At 44.2% G+C, this 23,863-nt stretch overlaps 1 protein-coding gene across 3 annotated transcripts in view; it reads left to right on the forward strand.

Moving 5' to 3' along the window:
- The window catches only part of LOC115460507 (membrane-spanning 4-domains subfamily A member 4A-like), a 74,345-nt gene that overhangs the window by 15,187 nt on the left and 35,295 nt on the right, over positions 1-23,863 (forward strand). For all 3 annotated transcript variants that reach the window (XM_030190275.1, XM_030190277.1, XM_030190276.1), the window contains exons 2-3: positions 2,024-2,198; positions 18,610-18,729. In XM_030190275.1, the coding sequence (XP_030046135.1) occupies positions 2,034-2,198; positions 18,610-18,729 (285 nt within the window). In that variant the 5' untranslated portion in view covers positions 2,024-2,033. The remainder of the gene's footprint in view (positions 1-2,023; positions 2,199-18,609; positions 18,730-23,863) is intronic.

Below are 23,863 nucleotides of genomic sequence, written 5' to 3' on the forward strand. Positions count from 1 at the left end.
AGAGGGGGTGCGGCGGAACGGTGAGCGAGCGGCTGTGGGAGGGTGGGTGAGGGGGACTGTGGGCGGGGGGATGGGGTGCAGTGCAGCGGCGATTTTGTTTGGTTTTGAGTGTATGGGAATGACAGTTGCGTTGGGGAGTGGAAACAGAGATTAACCAATGGGCTTCCTTGATTCGTTGAGTGTCTGTGCTCTGCCCTAATGTCATCACGTTTGACGTGAGGGCGGGGCAGACACTCATGGGATCTACACAACTACAAATTTAGAACGTTGAAATGTTGGAGGCTTCATTAGAATGTTGGGGTTGTGAATTATGTCTGGATGGGGCGTGGCTGAGGGCGGGTCTATGAGTGAGAGTGAGTGGTGCTGACAGCCTAGCCTATCAACAGTACAGGGCTTCAGTGTTTCCCTGCCACAGAGTGAGCTTCAGAACGTTGGAGGTGAGAATTATTTATATAGATTATTCTTGACCTTTGAATCACAAATTAACCATCTGTGGCAGAGAACATGTTTTAAGCTTGGGCAGTTAAGATTGGTTAGATCAATCTACTTTTGACCAATCTACTTTTGCTTTGCTTGTTCTTTCCCATACCGACTACTAGAATGTTCTATATTTGGGACTATCAGCCAAGTTAATGTCCAAACTTCAACTTATTCAGAATATGTCGGTTCGCTTAATTTTTAGGCGGAAGACGTTTGATAGGATCACTCCCTTCATGCAGTCATGACATTGGATTCCTATACACAAATGTGTATTCTTCAAAGCTGCTTATTTGTTATATCAAGTTATTTATGGCCTTACATCAGAATTGTTAATCAAAATATTTAAAGAGTTTTTGTTTATTTGGCTATTCAATACGGCTACAGCAATCTTTGGTACTTTATCCTCCAAGTGTGAAATGTATCTTTTTAAAATATTTTAATAGATTATTTTCTTTTATTGTTATTCCTTTCTGGAATTCTTTATGTATTATAGTACATCTTGAGTCTTTTTGTATTCAAGAAGAAATTGAAAAAAAATGTATTTGATGATTAAGACTTTTATTGTTGTAATTTGTTGAATTTTTATGTTTTACGATATATGCATTTAAATTGCTGTAAACCATGGTGAACCCTCTTTAGGGGATACAGCAGTATATAAACAATAAATTGATATTGATATCGATATTCTTGTCCCTTTCTTCCTGCAAGGCACATTCTCTATCTTGACTCAGAGCATGCATCTCTGCTCTGGTGCTTCTCATCCTGGAAAGTGGGCTCTCTTTACCACTTCCCTTCACCCAATAATCTCTTTTTAAGCATAAGCACAACCCTCACTTCCTGTCAAATTCCCTTTTAAAACATCTGTCTTTCCCAATTACCATTCTCTGCAATAAATTAACTTATTCTACAAACATTCCATGTCCACCACCTTTGTATAATATTGTCAGATTGCCAGCAATAGTAAATATTCAATAAAAATACAAGCTAGGACAGAAAGACTTCTGGATTCAGCTTCTACATGCTGCAAATAATTGTTCTACTTATATTGCAATAAACTGTTGCAATATAAGTAGAACAATATTGCAATTCAGGAAAACTGGGGGTGCTGCTTTAAATGTCTGAATAGTCCAGAAACAGGCAAGCCAACAGATCCTGCAAGTGAAAAACTTGACGGTGAAAATGAAACTATGACACCAGAGATTTAAATCAAACTTTAAATATGACTGACAGAAGGAAGTTATATGGCATCAATATAACAGCATGAAAAAAATGATCTTTCACCACCAATTGAATATGTAGTTTAAGAGAAAGTTCTAAATTTTGATTTGGATCTAACAGTTTTGTAGGTATTTTTTATCTGTCTATATATTTGTTGTGTATTCTTTTATTTAATCTTTTTCTTTTTTTTCATTTGTAATGATTTACCTTGGGGCAACTCAGGTATGACAAGATATCAAATATAGGTAAAGCAATACATAAAAGCATATCTTTCATGTGATGAAAATACATAACTGTCTTTTTGTTGCTTTTGTGTTTTCTGTAGATTGTGAGTAATGAATCCTGCGGTAGCTGGAGCCAATGGGGTGGTTGTGCTCACTCAAGTTATCCCTCCAAATAGCCCTGTCGTGCAGGTAGGGCCCAGTGTTGTTCCAAACACCCTATGCCAAGTCCCAGAGGTTCTGCGGAAATTCTTCAAAGGAGAACCGAAGGCTCTGGGGGTGAGTTGACTCTACTTTATTCATTTTCTGTGACAGAGCTTCTCCAACTATGAATTGAGACACCAAATAAGGTCATATAACCCATATACTGATTCTTATCCTAGGTGGGCACCTCACTTCTATGGGGGTCTCACTATTTTATTTGGCTGAGATAATGGGGACATCGCTACAAAAAGATTGATAAGCACTGTTCTTTGAAAATCAGAGAAATGACGTGAATGAATGCTCATGGAGGGAACACACTGTAAAACCCACAAACACCATTTTCATGACTAATAGGCAAACTAATTGTGATTAAATGCAAATGTAGTCAAACTGAGTCAAAGAGGAAAATGCAGTGTGGACATATCTGAGCTGTTCTTGACTTGACTTGGCTTGGCTGTATTTGCCCAATTCAGATATTTTAAATGTGTTTCAGATGCAGATTTCACAGATTAATTCTTGTATGTTCAGAAATTTGCTGTGTTAAATATTTTGAATAGTTTGAATCTGTGATTATTCACATCTAAAAGGAATGACAGCAGTTACAATGGCAACACCCAGGAAGCAATAGATTTTCTAAATGTTAAACAAACATAACATCCCAGTACGTTTATGATACTGTATTGTAAAATTGGATTCTTACAACAAATTACTTTCTTATGCATTATTCTTTGTTATGTATCCTATACTGTTTATTGTAAGCCACATTGAACTCAGACTTATTTTGGATAATGTGGGATATAAATGTCACAAATAAATAAACAGAGGAGTACAGGATGAGGCACTGCTCCTGTCTATCTTTTAAGTCCAGTACCTTGTGTGTTATCCTGAGAAAATGTAGAATATAAAATTGATTTCTCCAATATCTAGCCAGCAGCGGTCAGTGTTTATACAAGTATTGATCTCCACAGGTTGATTTGTGTTCAGATACTCAGGGGGAAGGGGGGAGTTAGAAGTATCAATATGGGCTACTGTTAGCCCCAGTCATTAGTAACACATCTTAACAGTTATAATAACAGGTTATTAGCCAAACATGGCATTAATCCTTTTATATACGCTGATGACGTCACCATATTTATCCCCTTTAAATCAAATTTATCTGAAATTTCCGATAAAATCACTAATGGCATGTCCACCTTAACCTCCTGGGCTAATGCCTTCAAGATGAAATTAAATAAAGAAAAAACTCAATGCCTAGTCCTTTCATCTCAATACTCACCACTTCTCCCGACTACTCTCAATACCCCAGATGTAACTCTCCCCATCTCCAATAGCCTAAAGATCCTTGGAGTTACGATAGATAGCCACTTATCCTTCGATAACCACGCTAAGCTCACCACGAAAAAAATGTTCAATATGATGTGGATTCTGAAACGAGTGAAATCCTATCTTCCCTTGAACACTTTCCGGAACCTGGTTCAATCCACAGTCATTACCCATGTCGATTATTGCAACAATGTCTTCCTAGGTTGTAAAACCCAAGTCCTGAAAAGTCTTCAGACTGCCCAGAACACAGCAGCCAGACTTATCTTTGGCAAGTCAAGATTTGAAAGCGTATCACCCCTTTGAGAGAAGCTTCTCTGGCTCCCCATCAAAGAGAGAATATACTTCAAGGTCCATACAATGACCCATAAGATCATATCAGGAGAATCCCCTAGTTATATGAACAACTTGATAGACCTTCCAATTAGAAACAGATCAATGTCATCATGAACGTATCTCAATTTACACCTTCCCAACTGCAAAGGTATCAAATACAAAACCTACTATGCATCCAGTTTCTCCTTTATGAGTAGTCAACTTTGGAATGCTTTACCAAGACCCATCCGAGCAATTAACAACTATTTACCATTCAGGAAAATGTTAAAGTCCCATTTTTTTCAAGCAAGCTTACAGTTCCCTCTTCCACACTCCAGGCCACTTCCTGCTTCTTTTGCACTTTGTCTGCACCTCCTGGTACTCAGCCTGCCGCTTGTTCGCACCTGCCCATTCACCAACCGTTGATTATTACAGCAGCGCCGTTGGGCCTTTTAGAACTACTTCTCCTGGTGGCTGCATCAATCGTCTTGGGAGCTGGTGTGGTCGGTTAGAAGCAGATTTCAACACCATTTGCAACAATCTATTTCGGCATGGCCAGTCCGGCCACTTCACATCTCTTCCTGCCTCAAACGGTTCTAATCGTGCCATGCTTCTTTCTCCTGGTCAGGATGGGTATCACAACCGCTCCTCATCATGGATTGCCTTGCCGATAGCTGTTCAAGCCACTCTGAGTCATCTCAGCATCTGGAATCTACCTAAGTCCAGCCTATCTCGGAAAGCCAACTTCAGAAATTCCACATATTACCTACAGTCCTTCCTAATAACATGTCCATAGACCTTTTTTAGTCTCTCTTACCCTTTCCCTTTTTTCTTCTTACCCTGTTCCTTCTATCTTATTTCATGTAATTGTATAACAACTGGTCTGGCGATAGCCTTATAGTACATTATAAGCCACTTTGAGTCTGCATACATGTGGAAAAAAGTGGGGTATAAATGTGCATAAATAAATAAATAACCAACTTAATTCTAACAGCCTTCCTACACAACTCCAGCTCTGACGATGACGTTGACTGACACCAATTATACCTCTGACCTTACTTTCAAGTCCCTTTATACTCAATCCCCTATCTTTTCTTCTCCATCCTTTTTACCATGTCCCCCCCCAAACTCCCTCCCTTTTACCTATCCTATCCTTGTCTACCTCCCCTATTCCAATTCATATATTCTTAGGCACTGTTGCCATTGTGTTTATCACAGTTTATAATATTCTTCTTACATGTTCATTGTAATGCTTTTTTTTACTATGTAAGCCACACTGAACCTGCTGTATGTGGGAAAGAGCGGGGTACAAATGTAATAAATAATAATAATAAATAAATAATAATAGACCATGTTGATAACTGGACTCCTCACTGCTAGCTCTTATCTGGGTACTGGCAGTGAATATCTGGACAGTCTATGACTCCCAGAACTTATCGGCTACCACCTTCAATCAAGCCCAGCTCTGGGATAAGCAATTTCTGAGGGAGTTTTCTTTAATCTCTGCCCCTTGTCAGTTAATTCCCCCTCCTACTGCTTCAGCATGGCCAAATCCCAAATGAAGTTCCATCAATTGCACAGATAGTTCTCAGAATGTAAGCAAAACTACTTATTATTGACGTCATCACAGGCTTACAATCAAACTGAGCTTCTCCCCTTACATCAGTTCCAATGAAAAGTTTCCATTTACTTCTAAACAACCCAAATATCCACAACCTCCTCACAGGAGGGCTGATGCAGAAAGACACATGATAGATCTGGCTCAGTACTCTAGTTCTACCACAGAATTAACAAAAAACAATTCCACTGTCATGCTATATGCAATGAATATTCAAATTACTGCCACATTAAAAACACACCAATAGTCCACCCTTCCTGTCAGTGTCTGAGTGGAGATTGGCTCAGTCACTGACAGGAAGGGTGACATTTAAAAAAATTAATAAACTCACCAGCGGTCTCCAGCAGCCCGTTCTTCCTCTCCTCCCACCCCATCCAACCCAAACTAATCCAAACCCCCTCCTCCCACTTCAAAAGACCTTTCCTGGTAGTCAGGGCTGCCTTTCCTCCCTGACCTGATGATCTAAACCCCACCCCTACTTCTAAAAAACTTTCCCCAGTAGTCTAGGAGGCCTCCATCCCTTCCCCTTTCCCCCAACTTTTGAAAAAACTTGTTCCTGGTGGCCTAGTGGCTTATCTCTTCCTCCATCCAACTCTCTTTTCCCCAACTAAAAAAAATATTAAATCCTTGGTGCCTAGTGGCATTTTCCCACTCTTGAAAACTCCCCCAGACCCACCAAAGCCCACCCACCCTACCTTTAAATGGGATCTAGGAACAATGTCCACTCATTCCTGTCTTCATCATCTTCAAAATGGTGGCACCTGACCCTGCAAGGTGCAACCTGGGATGTACCACAAAGGGATAATCTGCCAAACCTTGCCTGGTAAATCTCAGGATGCACTGTGTGGGGCCAAGCACCACATTTTGAAGATTATGGCACCAGAAGGAAAAGCGAGTGGGCATCGCTCATGACTCCTGCTTAATAATATGAAGGGAGGGCTGGAGCAGGTCTGTGAGGGGTCAAGGGTGAGAGGGTGCCACTAGGTCCCAGGCATTTATTATTATTATTATTGTTGTTGTTGTTGTTGTTGTTGTTGTTTTTTAGTTGGGGAAAGGAGGGTTGGATCAGGTAGGAAGTTTTAAGTTTATTTAGATCTTGATATACCACTCATGAGCAAACTTTCTGAGTGGTTTACAATTCAATAAAATGTGAGCAATAAAATATAGAAAAGGGGTGACAGAGAAGAAGCTGAAAACTTCAGGCCGGTAAGCCTCACCCCATTTATTGGAAAAGTAATGGAAGCGATGCTGAAGGAAAGGATAGTGAATTTCCTGGAATCCAGTAGGTTACAAGATCTGAGACAACATGGTTTTACCAAAGGTAAATCATGCCAAATGAATCTGATTGAATTCTTTGACTGGGTGACCAGAAAATTGGATCGAGGTCAGGCACTAGAAATAATCTACTTAGATTTCAGCAAAGCTTTTGACACGGTTCCTCATGGGAGGCTCTTAAATAAACTTGACAGGCTAAAGTTAGGACCCAAGTGATGAATTGGATTAGGAACTGCCTTTTTGCAAATGATACCAAGATTTATAACAGATTGGACACTCTGGAGGGAGTGGAAAACATGAAAAAGGATCTGTAAAAGTTAGAATTGTCTAATGCTTGGCAATTAAAATTCAATGCAAAGAAATTCAGAGTGATGCACTTAGGGAGGATAAATCCAAAGAAACCATATGTGCTAGGAGGTAAGAGGCTGATATGCACAGACAGGGAGACAAACCTTGGGGTGATAGTATCTAAGGATCTGAAGGCGACGAAACAGCATGACAAGGCAGTGGTTGTAGCCAGAAGGATGCTAGACTGTATAAAGAGAGGTGTAACCAGCAGAAGAAAGGAGGTGTTAATGCTCCCTGTATAAGTCATTGGTGAGGCCCCACTTGGAATACTGTGTTCAGTTTTGGAGGCCATATCTTGCTAAGGATGTAAAAAAAATTGGTGGTCCAGAGGAAGGTGATAAAAATGGTATGGGGCTTGTGCCAAAAGATGTATGAGACAAGACTGGAAGACCTGAACATGTGTAGGAGTGGGGTGAACATAGAGGATCTCTAATTAGAAAATGAATGGTGTAAAAAAAACCTGCATGTCGAGTACCATGTAGATGGAAATTCTGATTGTGAAGAACTAAGGCCGGTGCTGTTTATGGCAAAAAAACAGTTTAAGATGGGCTGAAGGGGGCTTTGATGGAAACGCCAGTAATTTGGAATCTGAGGACGGGACCGGGCAGACTTTTATTGTCTGTGTCCCACACATGACATGATGGATTTGGATAGGTTGGTATGGGCTTCAAGGGCAACTTCAGTTGTTGGAACCTAAGGACTGGGCCAGGCAGACTTGTACGGCCTATGTCCCAGAAATGCCATAGAGATACAATGATTAAGTATTTTATATCGCATTCATTGTGGATAAAAGTGAGCTGGTTGATATTGTCTATCTGGAGTTTCAAAAGGCATTTGATAAAGTACCTCATGAAAGACTCCAAAGGAAATTGGAAAGTCATGGGATAGGAAGTGTTCTTTTGTGGATTAAAAACTGGTTAAAAGATAGAAAACAGAGTAGGGTTAAATGGTCAGTATTCTCAATAGAGAAGGGTTAATAGTGGGGTTCCACAGGGGTCTGTGCTAGGACCACTGCTTTTTAACATATTTATATACGATCTAGATATGGGAATAACTAGTGAAGTAATTCAATTTTCTGATGACACAAACTTATTCCAAATTGTTAAATTGCAAGAGGATTGTGAAAAATTGCAACAGGACCTTACAAGACTGAGTGACTGGGCATCTGAATAGTAGATGATGTGCATGTGGGAAAGAGGAACCCTAACCATAGTTACATGATGCAAGGTTCCATACCGACCAGGAAAAGGATCTAGATGTCATCGTTGATTAGACATTGAAACCCTCTGGTAAATGTGCAGTGGCGGTGAAAAAAAACAAATAAAATGTTAGGTATTATTAGGAAAGAATGGAAAACAAAAATGAGGATGTTATAATACCTTTGTATCGCCCCATGGTTCAACCACACCTTAAATACTGTGTGCAATTCTGGTCACCGCATCTCAAAAAAGATATAGTGGAATTAGAAAAAGTACAGAGAAGGGTGACGAAAATGATAAAGGAGGTGGCTGAGGGGAGGTATGATAGAGATATATAAAATAATGAGTGGAGTGGAACGGGTAGACGTGAATCACTTGTTTACTCTTTCCAAAAATACTAGGACTAGGGGGCATGCAATCAGGGCTGGTCTTAGGCAGAGGCGACCAAGGCGAGTGCATAGGGCCCCGCGCCTAAGGGGGCCCCGCGCAGCGCGCCTCAACTCTGCCTCACTCGTGCCTCTGCTCTGACCTCCGCCGCTGCTCACCTTAGTCGCCTGAGATGATCCCCATTCCCACGGCTCAGCCGCTCCCGCCACCACCGGCGTGGCGCCCACCCCCCGGCTTGGGCCCGCTGAGCCCGCTGTCAGCTCCCGAGTCCCCGGATCCTGGCGACTAACTGAGCGATGCCAGCGAGCCAGCCTAGGCAGCGACGGCCCCGCCCCCGATGGCGACGACAGACAGTTGCAGCGCGACGGTTCACCTCCAGGCTCCAGCTTCCCGCTCAATGTCCCGCCTTCTGATGTATTTCCTGTTTCCGGATGCGAGGGCGGGAGTCACTGAGCGGGAAAAGCTGGAGCCTGGTCGGAGGTGGTGAGGACGTGAGGTGAGCCATCGTTGCTGACGCCAACAGTTGTGCACTTATGCCAAATCAAAATCGGATTCCATGCAGGCAGGAGATCAGGAGAAGTGTCTCTCTCATCTAACGACGCTTGCGGACGGTGCAAGGGTTGGAAATGTCTGCCTCCCTGAGAGGAATTTGGCCCAACATTAGTTGCTGGAGAAGCTGAGCAAGTAAGATCTTCTGGCTTGGAAGAGGCTGTTTCTAACATATCTGGGTTATTTTCACATAGATCTGCAGATATTTCTCCTGATAAAAATTTGGATGGCAATAGAAGATTTAGCTAAAACACTGCTTCCAGTAATTAATGATATGACACCTTGAATTAATCATTTGGAAGCTAGACTGCAATCACAGGAAGAAAAGATTACTAAGCTAAAATCTGAGAATGGAAATCATGAAGTAGCAAAATCTGATATAAAGTAGGTACAATCAGTTCAAACTATTTAGTAACTGATGTGGCTACTTGCGTCTCTGGTTTGATGGGTTACAGAGTAATAGGGGAATTTGAAAGAACTGGATCTTTTCTTAATATTTTTCCTTTATTCTCCTTTGTTATGAGAATTGGAACTACTAATTGTAGTGGACTTGAACTGAATAATTTCTGGGGAGGGGAGGTTTCATGATAGCATTGTGTTTATTATTTCAATCAGTTTTTTTGTACAAGTTTAGCTTCATTTGTCTTTATTTGAAATTTCATAAATAAAAAAATGTTCTAAAAATGGAATAATCTTATCAATGGGGCGGAGCTAGGGTGGGGGCGGGGCTAGGGTGGGGCCCCACCAAATTGGTCTGCATAGGGCCCCATACTTTCTAAGACCGGCCCTGCATGCAATGAAAACTACACAGTAGTAAATTGTAAACAAATTAGAGAAAATATTTCTTCACTCAATGTGTAATTAATCTCCGGAATTCGTTGCCAGAGAATATGGTGGCCTAGTGGTCATCGGAGCAAGAGTGAGCACCACTTGCCTCTGCCACTCATGACTCCTGATTGAAAATTTCTGCTATTACGTCTAGCAGTAGTCTCATAGTACTACAACTAGGGATCAGCAAGTAGGGTTTACTCCTGCCCTGATGTCCACTAGATCACCAGGCCTGTTAAAAGTAGACCCATAATAAATAAATAAATTTTTTTTAAGTAGGCCCAGGGGAGCCTGCTGGGACTTGGGGGTGGGCAGGCATGGGGATCAGGCTGTTATCAGGACAGCAGGAGGGGGATCAGCTTCAAACCACTACCCAGTAGTTATGCAGGTGTGGGCACCTGCATAGATAACCAGGCAGTTAAGACTACTATTTATGTGGTCCTGTATGCTCAGTTAGCTATGCAGGCACTGGCACTGGCACTGGCACTGAATATTGCCAGCACCTTAATAATTCCCGGCTCCTCCCAGACTTCACCCCTCTAAATGCCCCTCTCCTTCCCAGTTTTTAGATAGTTAATGTCAATATTTAGCAGCAGTGCCTGGCTGCCTGTCACTGAATATCAGTGGCCAGCATATATCTACAGACTGTTCTCCAATCCTCCCCTGTGTAAGTGTGCCAGTCCTGCCTGCTTCTAGTGTCTCTACCAGAAGAGACTGTGGGTAGAATCCAGCCAATGGGAAGGCACCAGGAAAAGAAGCACTGGAGGCAACTGTAGGGTGAGATAAATAATACCTAGGGCAACAAGTACCCACAGATTACTTATACCAAGATTCCCTGATGCATAAGTCTGCCTAACAGACTCACTAGCTCTGTCTAGGGTGAGATACAGGAATCTTGCTTCTGGCACCTCTCCAGGTGTTTTGGTGTGTAGAGTGAAAAAGAAAGACACAGCTGATAGATATATATATATTAGCTTTATTATGGATAAGAAAATAGAAATACTCTGCGCTAGCTGATGCAGTAAAAATATCCCTTACTGATATGAGCACTAACAAAATATATTGTCTAAACTACACTCTGATTATCCTGAGACTAGGTACGGTAATGATTAGAACAGTACAGTACCTCGTCCTCTCCTCTTCCGGCTCACCCTCCAATTTCCACACCTCAGCTCTTCCTGTCTCTGATCATCACCTGATCACCTTCACACTTCTTCACCCTCCCCCTCAGCCCCGCCCAACATTAACCACTACTTCCAGGAATCTCCAGATTATTGACCCTCCCACCTTATCATCTAGTATTTCTAATCTCCTCCCCTCCATCATGTCCTCCGAGTCTGTTGACGAGGCTGTCTCCGCTTACAATGCCACTCTCTCCTCTGCTCTGGACACCCTTGCACCATCCACCTCCCGTCCCACAAGGCGTACTAATCCCCAGCCCTGGCTGACCCCTTGCATCCGTTACCTTCGCTCCTGCGCCCGATCTGCTGAACGCCTCTGGAGGAAATCTCGCACCCATTCAGATTTCCTTCACTTCAAATTCATGCTATCCTCCTTCCAGTCCTCACTATTCCTTGCCAAACAGGACTATTACACCCAATTGACTAATTCTCTCAGCTCTAACCCTCGTCGTCTCTTCGCCACCCTTAACTCCCTCCTCAAAGTGCCCTCCGCTCCCACCCCCCCGTCACTCTCTCCTCAATCACTGGCTGACTACTTCCGCGACAAGGTGCAAAAGATCAACCTTGAGTTCACTACCAAGCCACCTCCTCCTCTTCACCCTTCAACCCTCTCCCTCAACCAACCAACCCAGACCTCCTTCTCCTCCTTTCCTGATATCTCCGAGGAGGAAACCGCCCGCCTTCTTTCCTCCTCAAAATGCACCACTTGTTCCTCTGATCCCATCCCCACCAACTTACTTAACACCATCTCTCCTACTATCACCCCCTCCATCTGTCATATCCTCAACCTCTCTCTCTCCACTGCAACTGTCCCCGACACCTTCAAGCATGCTGTAGTCACGCCACTCCTCAAAAAACCATCACTAGACCCTACCTGTCCCTCCAACTACCGCCCCATCTCCCTCCTACCCTTCCTCTCCAAGACACTTGAGCGCGCAGTCCACAGCCGCTGCCTTGATTTTCTCTCCTCTCATGCCATCCTTGATCCGCTTCAATCCGGTTTTCGCCCTCTTCACTCGACAGAAACAGCACTTTCTAAAGTCTGTAATGACCTGTTCCTTGCCAAATCCAGAGGCCACTACTCCATCCTCATCCTCCTGGATCTATCCGCCGCTTTTGACACTGTCAATCATGACTTACTTCTTGCCACACTGTCCTCATTTGGGTTCCAGGGCTCTGTCCTCTCCTGGTTCTCCTCCTATCTCTCCCACCGCACCTTCAAAGTTCACTCTCATGGATCTTCCTCCACCCCCATCCCCTTATCTGTTGGTGTTCCCCAGGGATCGGTCCTTGGACCCCTTCTCTTCTCAATCTACACCTCTTCCCTGGGCTCCCTGATCTCATCTCATGGTTTCCAGTATCATCTCTATGCTGATGACACCCAACTGTATCTCTCCACACCAGACATCACCGCGGAGACCCAGGCAAAGGTATCGGCCTGCTTATCCGACATTGCTGCCTGGATGTCCAACCGCCACCTGAAACTGAACATGTCCAAGACCAAGCTTATCGTCTTTCCACCAAAACCCACTTCTCCTCTTCCTCCACTTTCTATCTCAGTTGATAACACCCTCATCCTCCCCGTCTCATCTGCCCGCAACCTCGGAGTCATCTTTGACTCCTCTCTTTCCTTCTCTGCGCATATCCAGCAGATAGCCAAGACCTGTCGCTTCTTCCTCTTTAACATCAGCAAAATTCGCCCTTTCCTCTCTGAACACACCACCCGAACTCTCGTCCACGCTCTCATTACCTCTCGCCTGGACTACTGCAACTTACTCCTCACCGGCCTCCCACTTAGCCATCTATCCCCCCTTCAGTCTGTTCAGAACTCTGCTGCACGTCTCATATTCCGCCAGAACCGATATACTCATATCACCCCTCTCCTCAGGTCACTTCACTGGCTTCCGATCAGATACCGCATTCAATTCAAGCTTCTCCTTCTTACCTACAAATGCACTCAGTCTGCTGCCCCTCACTACCTCTCTACCCTCATCTCCCCTTACGTTCCCGCCCGTAACCTCCGTTCACAGGATAAATCCCTCCTCTCAGTACCCTTCTCCACCACCGCCAACTCCAGGCTCCGCTCATTCTGCCTCGCCTCACCCTATGCTTGGAACAACCTTCCTGAACCCTTACGCCAAGCCCCCTCCCTGCCCATCTTCAAGTCTTTGCTTAAAGCCCACCTCTTCAATGCTGCGTTCGGCACCTAACCCTTACCGTTCAGTGAATCCAGACTGCCCCAATTTGACTGCCCCTATCGGACCGACCGTTCACTTGTCTATTAGATTGTAAGCTCTTTGAGCAGGGACTGTCTCTCTTTGTTAAATTGTACAGCGCTGCGTAACCCTAGTAGCGCTCTAGAAATGTTAAGTAGTAGTAGTAGTAGTAGTAGTAGCTGCTTTCCCTGACCAAGAGCTGACATAAACCAGTCGTACTTAGATAAAACCACTGCCTAACCCCAGACCAGGAAATATATCACTGTGATCTTACCACGCTGTCGTGATGACGGCTTCAGATAAGACCGGAGCAGAATCTCCCCAGACGCTATTTTAGCTGTCTGTGTCTTATGTAGTGCAGGTCTTTATTAGCCCACGTAGGTTCCCGTCACTCCTTTGGTTATCAGAGCCAATATCTCTGCCACAGGTATTTGCACCAGGATGCAGGTCACGATGTTGGTATCATACAAAGTCTCTGGCTTCCCCGAGCCTTGCTGGATTTCTCCGGTCCTCTTACCAGTTGCCCCTCTTCCAAGGGTCTCCGACTCACTTCTGCTTCTGTTCCCGCTTTTCCCGTACCTCTCGGTCAGGTGACGGTAGGAACCAATCGTGATCTTGTCCAGTTCAGTACATGGCAAGAAGAGTTCTTTGTTTTGTGACCTTGGAGAATGGTAACTTCTGGAGCCATGTCTGCCTCCCTACTCCGTTCTCAGGGTGATAGAAGGGGGTGTTTAGAACACAGACTGTCCTTGGCTTTAGCAAGCCTGTCAGTGATTTTCCACAAGTTGAAGCTGGATCTTGCTGACACAGAGATGTTGCAGCAGCCATCTTATTATACCAAGATGTCATAGGCTTGTATAGGCCCAGACCAGCATAGGCTAGATCACAGGGAAATACCCCTACACAACTCTAGTCACAGAAAGGGTGGGGTAACTAGGGAAGTTCTTGTGCTGTGCAAGTGAAACTTCTGCATGAGATGGACGAGAGGGAAGTGAAGGCATTGAGGTGCTGGGTTGGAGAGAGCCAGTGTGATTCCTGGAAAGGGGAAGATACTGAGAAGGAGAAGAAATGGAGAAGGATGAGGGGAAGGGGGAAGAGAGGAGGCTGTAGGCTTGAGGAAAAGCTATCACTAACTGTAAGTGATGATGGGTTGCACTGATGATGATTAGGGGTCATCACGGAGTAAGCATATAAGCAGAATCTACATTTGAATATTGATAAGAGTTAATAGAGTTTCTCTTTAAAATCTGGGCTGGAGAAGTCACTGCTACAAATATAGCCACATGCATGCTAAGTGGAATGAAGTTTCAATCTGAGGAATTTACAAAAGTACGAATCTGGAAAAATTCCTTAGGAAACTTTCCTAACAATACTTCTACTCTGTCTCTATCCTTTCAGAGATATCAAAGAAAGCTACATATAATTTTCTGTTCATTCTTCGACTTGTGAAGTTGTTTTATTCTTTCCAACCCAATGGAAGTTGGAAAGAATTATAAAAAAGGGGTTAAGAATATCTGTCTGTCTGGGGGGCAAGATAACACTCTGAAAATTGTAGAGAATGGGATGAAAATTGGCTTGAGGGAAAAACCAATAAAAAAAAAAGCACAATAAGTTTGACAATGGGCAAAATTGGACTGGGAATTCCAGAGATATAAGCCCCCCAAAAAACACGACCTAAAGGGGAAGGAGTTCTAGAATCTCTAGGATAGAAAAATTAATGGAATGAGATGAAATTCTGAATGTAGGAAAAACTGATACAATGGAACGTTGAATTTGAAAATGGGTCAAAATGGACCAGGGACTCCAGAGAAGTAATATCCAGGAAAAAAAATGCCTAAAGGATTTCTTTTAGGAAAATGAATTCTAGTTTCTGCAGCATAGAAACTAGATAGAGTGAAATGTAGCAGTTGGAGCTCAGAGCAATGGAGTTTAAAAGATGGAATTCCCTATTGTTCCAATGCCCAGACTGACCCTACCTGCCCAAAACTAGCCCTTTACAACTGCCCCAACTCCCAAACTGTACCCATATTCAAAAACTACCCCTACAGTGCCCAACACTTCAATTGCAGAACCCTTTAAACTGCCAGTCCACCCTGCAAACTGCCCTATTCCCAAAACCTTTCCCTGCAACTGCCCCCACTCCCAATAGCTACCCCTGAAACTGCCACATCACACCAAATGATGCCCCATACCTAAAAACTATCTTCTGCAACTGTCATACCACCCTCAAACTGTCCTACTCCCTAAAACTACCCGTACAAACTGTTCTACTCCAGAAAACTACTCCTCCAACTATCACATCACCCTACAAACTGCCCCACCCTAAAACAAAATCCCCCACAACTGTTCAATCATCCCACAAACTATTCCACTCCAAAAAAAAAAAACACTCTACCTGCAATTGATACAACATTCACAAACTGCCCCAACCCCCAAAACGACTCCAGCAGCTGCCCCATCACACCACAAATTGTCCTACCCTTAAAACTAGTCTCTCACAACTACCCCAACACAGGGGCGTAGCCAGACACCCAATTTTGGGTGGGCCTGGGCCCAGGATTGGTGGGCAGAATAACTTTGCCCTGTCCCACAAGTGATTTGGTCTCTTCCTCTCTCGCCTGCATGCCATTTGGTCTCTCAAACATCCTCCCTCCCTCGCATGCAGCAACTAATACACACTGCTCATGTTGGCCCCACAGCCTTCTCTCTGATGCAACTTTCTGTTTCCGCATAAGTGGGAATACATCAGAGGGAAGGCTGTGGGGCTGGGGCGAATAGTATGTATTGCTGCAGGCAAAGATCTGTTATTTACAAGGTATGCAGGAGGGACAGTTGTTGGGAGTTTTTGGCTGGTGAGGCTTAGGGATTCCTGTCCCTGCCAGTCACATCATAGGTGTGCTGCTACTGGGTGGGCCTGAGCCCAAAGTGGGTGGGCCTGGGCCCATCCAGGCCCACCCTTGGCTACGCCACTGCCCCAACATTCTCCACCCCCTAAAATTTGTCACCACCCCTCCCACACAGACACAACACATGCCCAGCACACCCACAAGGAATAGAGATACACAGACACATGCACACAAACACATACACACATGTAGACTCCACAGATACACAGACATTGAATGTAAAGAATTCTCTATCCTTTTATTCCATTTCCATCAGAAGGTCATTCTGTCTTAGATTGCAGATGCTGATATTGTCCCAACTAGACTACTGCAATGCAGCATATTTAGGCTACAACGAAAACCTACTACGATCGTTGCAGACCATCTAAAACACAGCAGCGAGATTGGTATTCAAAAAGTTGAATTATGATAGATGAACTCCACTACTCATAATGCTACACTGGCTCCCGATCAAGGCCAGACTATTTTTCAAAACCAGCATAATCATCTTCAAAATACTGTTTGTCATGTCATCGAACTACATGCTAGACATGATCAAACTATCAACAAGAAATGCAAACCCAAGAACCAGAGGTTACCTACTACTTCACCTGCCCAGCTGCAAAAATGTACTATACTGTTACGTCTGTGCTCACCTCGCCCTCTGGTGGCCAGAACCAGTGGCTGCTATGGACTATCACCCGTTCCAGATTTCAGCCCAGTCCGGTCCGGATCTTCCAGGTTGCCAGACTTGCTTGCTTTGTTTGGACCTTCACAGCACCAGTAGTTGCATGGTGATTGCTGCAGCTGAGTCTCAGCTGCTGCTAGGCTTATTAGCCATTTGGAACCTCTCTGCCTTTGCATCGTCTAAGGCCCTGGTATGTTGGTGTTTGTTGCACTTCTGCCTAGTTTAGTTTTATTATCTGAGATTCTTGCCTGATTCTAGTCCAGTCTTTGTGTAGTTCAGCTTGTACTGTATTGCTTGTTCCCAGTCTTGTTTCTTGTTGGTATTTCTGTGTTTAGTCTCTGTTTGTCTGTCAGTATTTGTTCCCCTTTTCAGTGGCTGCTTGCAGCTTCCAGTTTCTGTCCCCTAGCTTGTCCATTCCCTGCCTTGTGTTGTGTTGTCTGTCTGTGAGTCCTCGCCTAGTTTCCTGCCTTGCTGCCCATGTACATCCCTTTCCCCTCTGACCCTCAGCCCCTGTTCAGCCTAGTGGGTATTCTGTTCTTGCCCTGTCCCGTAAGTTCTGCCGGCCGCCAGCAGCCAGGGGCTCAACTCCTGGTGAAAGGTGGCTATGTGCAGGTAAAGCCTAACTGTTTGTCAGAGTTCTGCCCTGTCTCTGGTGCAAGGTAGTTTTGCCTGCCACTGCCGCTCCTCACAACCCAGTTTCCTGTTTTGGAAGCGTGACATATACAAGTCCACCTACATGGCGGGATTTAGCTACCTGGGCACAAAATGGTGGAACTCAATTCCCATAGTCATAAGAAGCATCACAAACTACCTCCAGTTCAGAAAAGACCTAAAGACCTACCTCTTCAGGAACTTCTATGAGTAAAATATGCATTAATCATTCTGGAACAACAATACACAACACAACCTCTAACTGTAACGCATCTTTTCATTTAAGAAATGAACTAAGACATATCTTCTCAAGAAACACAATGACTGTTCTATATGCACTAATAGTTATCTTGCCAACCACTGTAAAACACAACATCATACAGCTTTGTAAATGTAATTGAGTCAATGTAATCTCTAAAAACTATTAAATGTAAGCCACGTTGAACCGAAACTCATTTTTGGATAATAATGGGATACGGGTATGAATAAATAAATAAATGTTATTTTGTAATTAATTCTGTAAAACCTACTTCAAGAATCATTCCGTTTTCTTATTGGTTGCTATGGGGGCATTTCTACAAGTGGGTTCCTCCATTTAGGTGTATCGATGGGTGTTCAAATGCCATTATATAATATCAGAAGAACCCAGTATCAGTGTACCTTACACATACACACCCACAGTTTAACCAGCCATGTAAATGCAGCAGAGGTGTGTGTAACTGACATTCTTCAAAAGTGATGTGCGTGGCAGGAAGCCCCGCCCTTGACATGCCCATTGTCCGCCCATATATACGCCCCCTTGCAGTTATGCACTTATCTGCATTATCACAGAATATTGTTTTCCGCCCTGCTGCCATTTTCGTGGGTAAGTGTACATTTACATGTATAAGTGCAGCTATTCTGTGCATTTACATGTGCAAGGAATGTGAAAATGCAAGTATCCAGTTATAGAATCACCCTTTATAACAAACAAATAAAAAAAATGGAAACATAAAGAAGTGTCTTAATGCATTTTCTTATTCATAGGTCACCCAGATCCTGATCGGCTTCGTACAGATCATCTTGACAATCATTCTGCTTTCGGTTCCTATTCCATTTTACAGCATTTCTGCAATTGTCGGCGTTCCTATCTGGGGTGGTGTCCTTGTAAGTACATGGAGTGTTTCCTAAACATATTTCTTAGATTTCAAACATACGGAGTCATCGAAAATCACTTTCTGCAGGAGGTTTCTTCATGAGGAGAGCTATTTTCAAAGCTATTGATTGTTTAGTTTATAGTTTACTAGAAATTTACCACACCGTCTAGGCTTAACTGGCAGGTCTCAGTGGTTTACATGAATCAAAAATTACAAGCCATAAGAAAAAGGAAAAAAACTATAATGAATTGATAGGACAGGTATACAAACAGCAAAAAGCAAACACACTTCAGACTACATTAGCTAGGGTATAGGGCAGGCTAAGGGCAGGCATGGAAGTATGGAGAGAGGACAAAGGGAAAGTGTCACAAGGAGGGGAAAGGAACAATGAGGCAAATTTAACCAACCCCACAGGAGAACCTAGGATGAATGAAAGGCTTGCGTAAAAAGCCAAACTTTCAGTCGAAAACCTTGAAAAAAGAATTCTGCACGGATATATAAGGGGAGTGAATTCCAGGAAGACTGTGCAGTGAAGAAGAAGGCACGATGCCTAGTTGACTCTAATTGGGCAAGTTTAGGGCCATGTAGGACCAAACAGTGATCATTGATAGAGCGAAGCAGGCAAACTGGGGACTATGGAATTATAAAAGAGGACAGGTAGAGAGGGTGACCCATCCTGTGGGCTTTGAATGTAAGTGTCAGGAGTTTGAAAAGAAGATGTTGTTGAATGGGAGTGACAGAACAGTTGAATAGCCATGATTTGAAGAGACTGAAGGCTCTTAATATGAGTACAACCAAGGTAAATGATGTTGCAATAGTCTAATCTGGATTTAAGCAGTGGCAGAATTAGGGAATGGTTAATATCAAAGTTGAAATAGCGATGAATTGAACGGAGCTGGCGAAGAATTTAAAAAAAACATTGATGTGAATATATAGTAAAAGTGGCCATCAGAAAATTGCCCTCCATCAATCCATCTAGCAGCACACACTGTACACCACAACATGCAACTCTTGTATACACAGAAGAAACAAATACTTGCAGATAGAAATATGTAACACAACAGTGAAGATGACTCAAGAATAAGCAGACGATGCTTCAGATGGTCTAAAAGTTTATTGTGGAACAAATGAGACTCGACACAGCTGTGTTTTGGCTGACAAGGCCTGCATCAGGAGTCTCTTAGGTTGTACTGAATCTTCCACTTGAAATAATATCTCTAGTCAGCATGAAAACGCAGCAAACAAAATGTTCCGTGCACCAAAGCAATCAAATGTATCTGTGGAAGCAACTAACGAAGCATACTGTGTCCCAAGGCAGTCACAAGCTCACACAAATTTCTGAACTCCAAGTAAAAGCTCGATGTTGGTTTCTTCCACTATCCAGCTCATAATCGAAAGTGATCGCCGGCCATTTCCCGACACAAATCGGGAGATGGCCAGCGATCGCGGAAAAGCGGCAAAATCAGTATAATCGAAAGCTGCTTTTTTTGACAGCATCGCCGCTTTCTCGTCGCCTCGCCGGCGAAAGTTTAAAGGGGTGTGTCAGCGGCGAAGGCGGGGCATGGGCAGGTATGGGCGTGGCTACCAGACCAAGCCTCAAAAAGGTGCCCCAGCTCACCAGATGACTACCGGAAGGAAGCGGAGATGACCTCCCCGTACTCCCCCAGTGGTCACTAACCCCCTCCCACCAAAAAAAACCCACTTTTAAACACTTTTTTTTCCAGCCTGTATGCCAGCCTCAAATGCCGTACCCACCTCCATGACAGCAGAATGTGTTCTGTCCTCCGACAGCCTTTTCCTGCTTGTGATGTGGCTCTGGGGTGAGTGTGACACCTTTTCTGTTATTTGCACCGCAGAGTCACATCAGCAATGCATTGTCGTGGGTGTAGGTATTGGTAGTTGGTAAGCTCTACTCCCCTGGTGCTTTCCCCCTGCTTACTGGGTCAGAGTGTGCCCTGTTTTGTTTCCTGTTGTAGTCCATGCAGTAGTGGCCATTTTTGTAAGCCAGTTTTAGTTCCCTTTCCTGTGTTACCCACGTTAGAGAACGTAGTTCTTACCTTGAATGTTGCTGAAAGAGGGCATTGTACACCACTGTGCCAGCTCTGACCTACTGACTCTGACTCTGATCTGCAGTTAACTGTGAGTAAACATGCTTATTCAAATAAAGGACTTTTTCAAAGAGATTAGTCTTCAGGTGTCAACTGGTGTGCCAAAGTTATACAGCAGCAATAAGTCCTAGAGGCTGTATGCAGGTCCCTGGAGCAGTTTTAGTGGGTGCAGTACATTTGTGGGTAGTGGTTTTTTTTTTTTTTGGGGGGGGGGGGGTTGGGGGGCTCAGCTCCCAAAGTAAGGGAGCTATGCACGTGGGAGCTTTTCTGAAGTCCCCTGCAGAGACCCCTAGGGAGCCCAGTTGGTGTCCTGGCATGTCAGGGGGGCCAGTGCACTAAAAATGCTGACTCCTCCCACGGCCAAATGTCTTGAATTTGGCCGGGATTTGAGATGGCCGACATAACTTTCCATTATCGCTAAAAAACGACACCGGCCATCTCAAACCCCAGCCAAATCCAAGACATTTGGCTGGTCGGAACCGTATTATCGAAACAAAAGATGGCCAGCCATCTTTTTCGAAAATACGGGTCTGGCCAGCTGTTTGCGGCGCCGCCAAAATACATCGCCGGCGCCGTTCGATTATTCCCCTCTATGTTGCCCATTTCCTAGCAAATCTAAACCACTCTTTCCTGCACCAGCATCTCATCAATATATTCCGCCTACACCAAATCTTAGTTCGAGGTGGATTACGTGGAGGGGCATTTTCGATATGACGTCTAAGTCTGAATTTGGTCCAAATCCAGAACAGGAAAGAAGGACATTTTCAAAAAAGAAAAATGTCTTTTTTTTTTAAATACTATGGACGCCTTGTATTTTGGATGTTTTGTGATATGGACGTTTTTATTTTTTGATCCATTTTCAAACAAAAAATGTCCAAATGCAAAACATCCAAAATATAAGAGGAGTGGCTTAATGGTTAGTGCAGCAGACTTTGATCCTGTCAACATGGGATTGATTCCCACTGCAGCTCCTTGTGACAAGGGGCATTTTTGGATATGACATCTAAGTCTGAATTTGGATTTTTTTTTTGTAAAACGCAGTGGTGTACCTAGGGTAGTTGACACCTGGGGCCGGTCATTTTTTAACACCCCCCCCCCCCCCCAAATCCAGTACTAGGCATACCGAGAATACAAAACACTCAGGATCTATAGAGCAATTCTAGCATATCATAAGCAGTAATTTCTACCAGTCACAAAAGGAAAAGGAAAGCATCTTAAACACTACAGTGAGCACTAGAACATCAATTCACCTATTGTAAAACGAAAACAGACAGATTAGTACAGATCATCAATCAATGCCAACCGAAAGCCATGTCTTTTTCACAAACACAGATACACCCTAATCCACTATAGAATAAGTAATCATAAACTTTCTATTTAGACTAAAATTAAACTGAACCCCCGATGCCAGACTCTGCATACAATGCAACACCACAGAAACAGAAAATGTCCCCTAGTACTGTGCAAAATATAAAGACAGCAGATGTAAATTTGAAAAAACTACAAATACCAATCACCACTTTACAAATTAACAAATAGAAATAAAACAAATACAGAAAATAAAATAATACCATTTTATTGGACTAATACATTTGGCTTCCAGAGGCCAAAATCTCCTTCCTCAGGTCAATACAGTATAGTACTGTTACAGTATCCTATCCTGACCTGAGGAAGGGGGTTTTCTTCTCTGAAAGTTAAGTCGAAATGTATTAAAATTAGTCCAATAAAAAGATTACCTTATTTACATGTTCTATTTATAAACAACACAGCTACAATACTATATCCTAAAGCAAAATAATAAAAAAATATATTTACAGTTTGTTTTCTCTGGTTTCTGCTTTCCTCATCTTCTTTTCACTGTCTTCCTTTCATCCAGGATCTGTCTTTGCTCTCTCTCTGCCATCCAGTGTCTGCCCTCTCTAATGTCCCTTCCATCCACTGTCTGCCCTCTCTCTCCCTTCCATCCACCATTTGCCCCAGTCTGCCCTCTTTCTCTCTCCCCTTTCCACCCACCATCTGCCCTTTCTCTCTGCCCCTTCAATCCGTCTGCCCTCCCTCTCCCATCCATCCATGGTCTGCCCTGCCTCACGCTCCCCACTTCCATCCAGGGTCTGTCCCCTCTCTCTCTGCCCCCTCTTTTCAGCCCCCAGTTTCACCTGCCCCTATTTCCAGCCCCAGCCCAAATCTCCCAGCCCTTTTCTCTCACCAGTCCTGAGCTCAGCCACAGCCAGTTCTCCCTGTCCCCTTTAAAGCCCCCAGTTTCAGCCCCTGCCCCGTTTCAGCCCACAGTTCCAGCTCTAGCCCCCTTATCCCAAATACCCTCCTTTTCAGCCCCCTTCATCCACCACATGCTTTGCATCCCCCCTTTTCAGCCCCAGACCCATTCTCCCACCTGCCCCAGGCATGGACCCATTCTCCCTCCTGCCCCCTTGTCAGACCCCAGTTCCAGCTTCAGACCCCTTCTCCCCTCTGAGCACCCCCACCCCACTCCCCTTCTCCCCTGTGAGCACCCTTCTCAGCTCCCCCACCCCTCCCCAATTCCCTTCTCCCCTGTGAGCACCCCTCCCCAATTCCCTTCTCCCCTGTGAGCACCCCTCTGAGCTCCCCCCACCCCTCTCCTCCCCAATTCCCTTCTCCCCTCTTTAAACCCCTCTGAGCTCCCCCACCCCTCCCCCATTCCGTTCTCCCCTCTGAGCTCCCCCACCTCCTTCTCCCATCTGAGCCCCCCCCCCCCCCCCCGTGGAGAGCGACAGAGCCCTCTTCTCCTGCCACCACCCTGCGTTTTTTTTTTAATCCATGCAGCGATGCAGGTATCTGCCCTGCTGTGTGCTGTGAAAAAAGAAAATCGCTTCGTTCGCTGGCGTCGGCCCTTCTTTCGCTATGTCCCGCCCTCGAGGAAATAGGAAGTTACCTCAAAAGAGGGCGGGACATAGCGAAGGAAGGGCCGACGCCAGCGAACGAAGCGATTTTCTTTTTTCACAGCACACAGCAGGGCAGATACCTGCGTCGCTGCATGGATTTAAAAAAAAAAAACGC

This window comes from Microcaecilia unicolor, chromosome 1 (assembly GCF_901765095.1).
Source record: "Microcaecilia unicolor chromosome 1, aMicUni1.1, whole genome shotgun sequence".
Classification (NCBI taxonomy): Eukaryota; Metazoa; Chordata; class Amphibia; order Gymnophiona; family Siphonopidae; genus Microcaecilia; species Microcaecilia unicolor.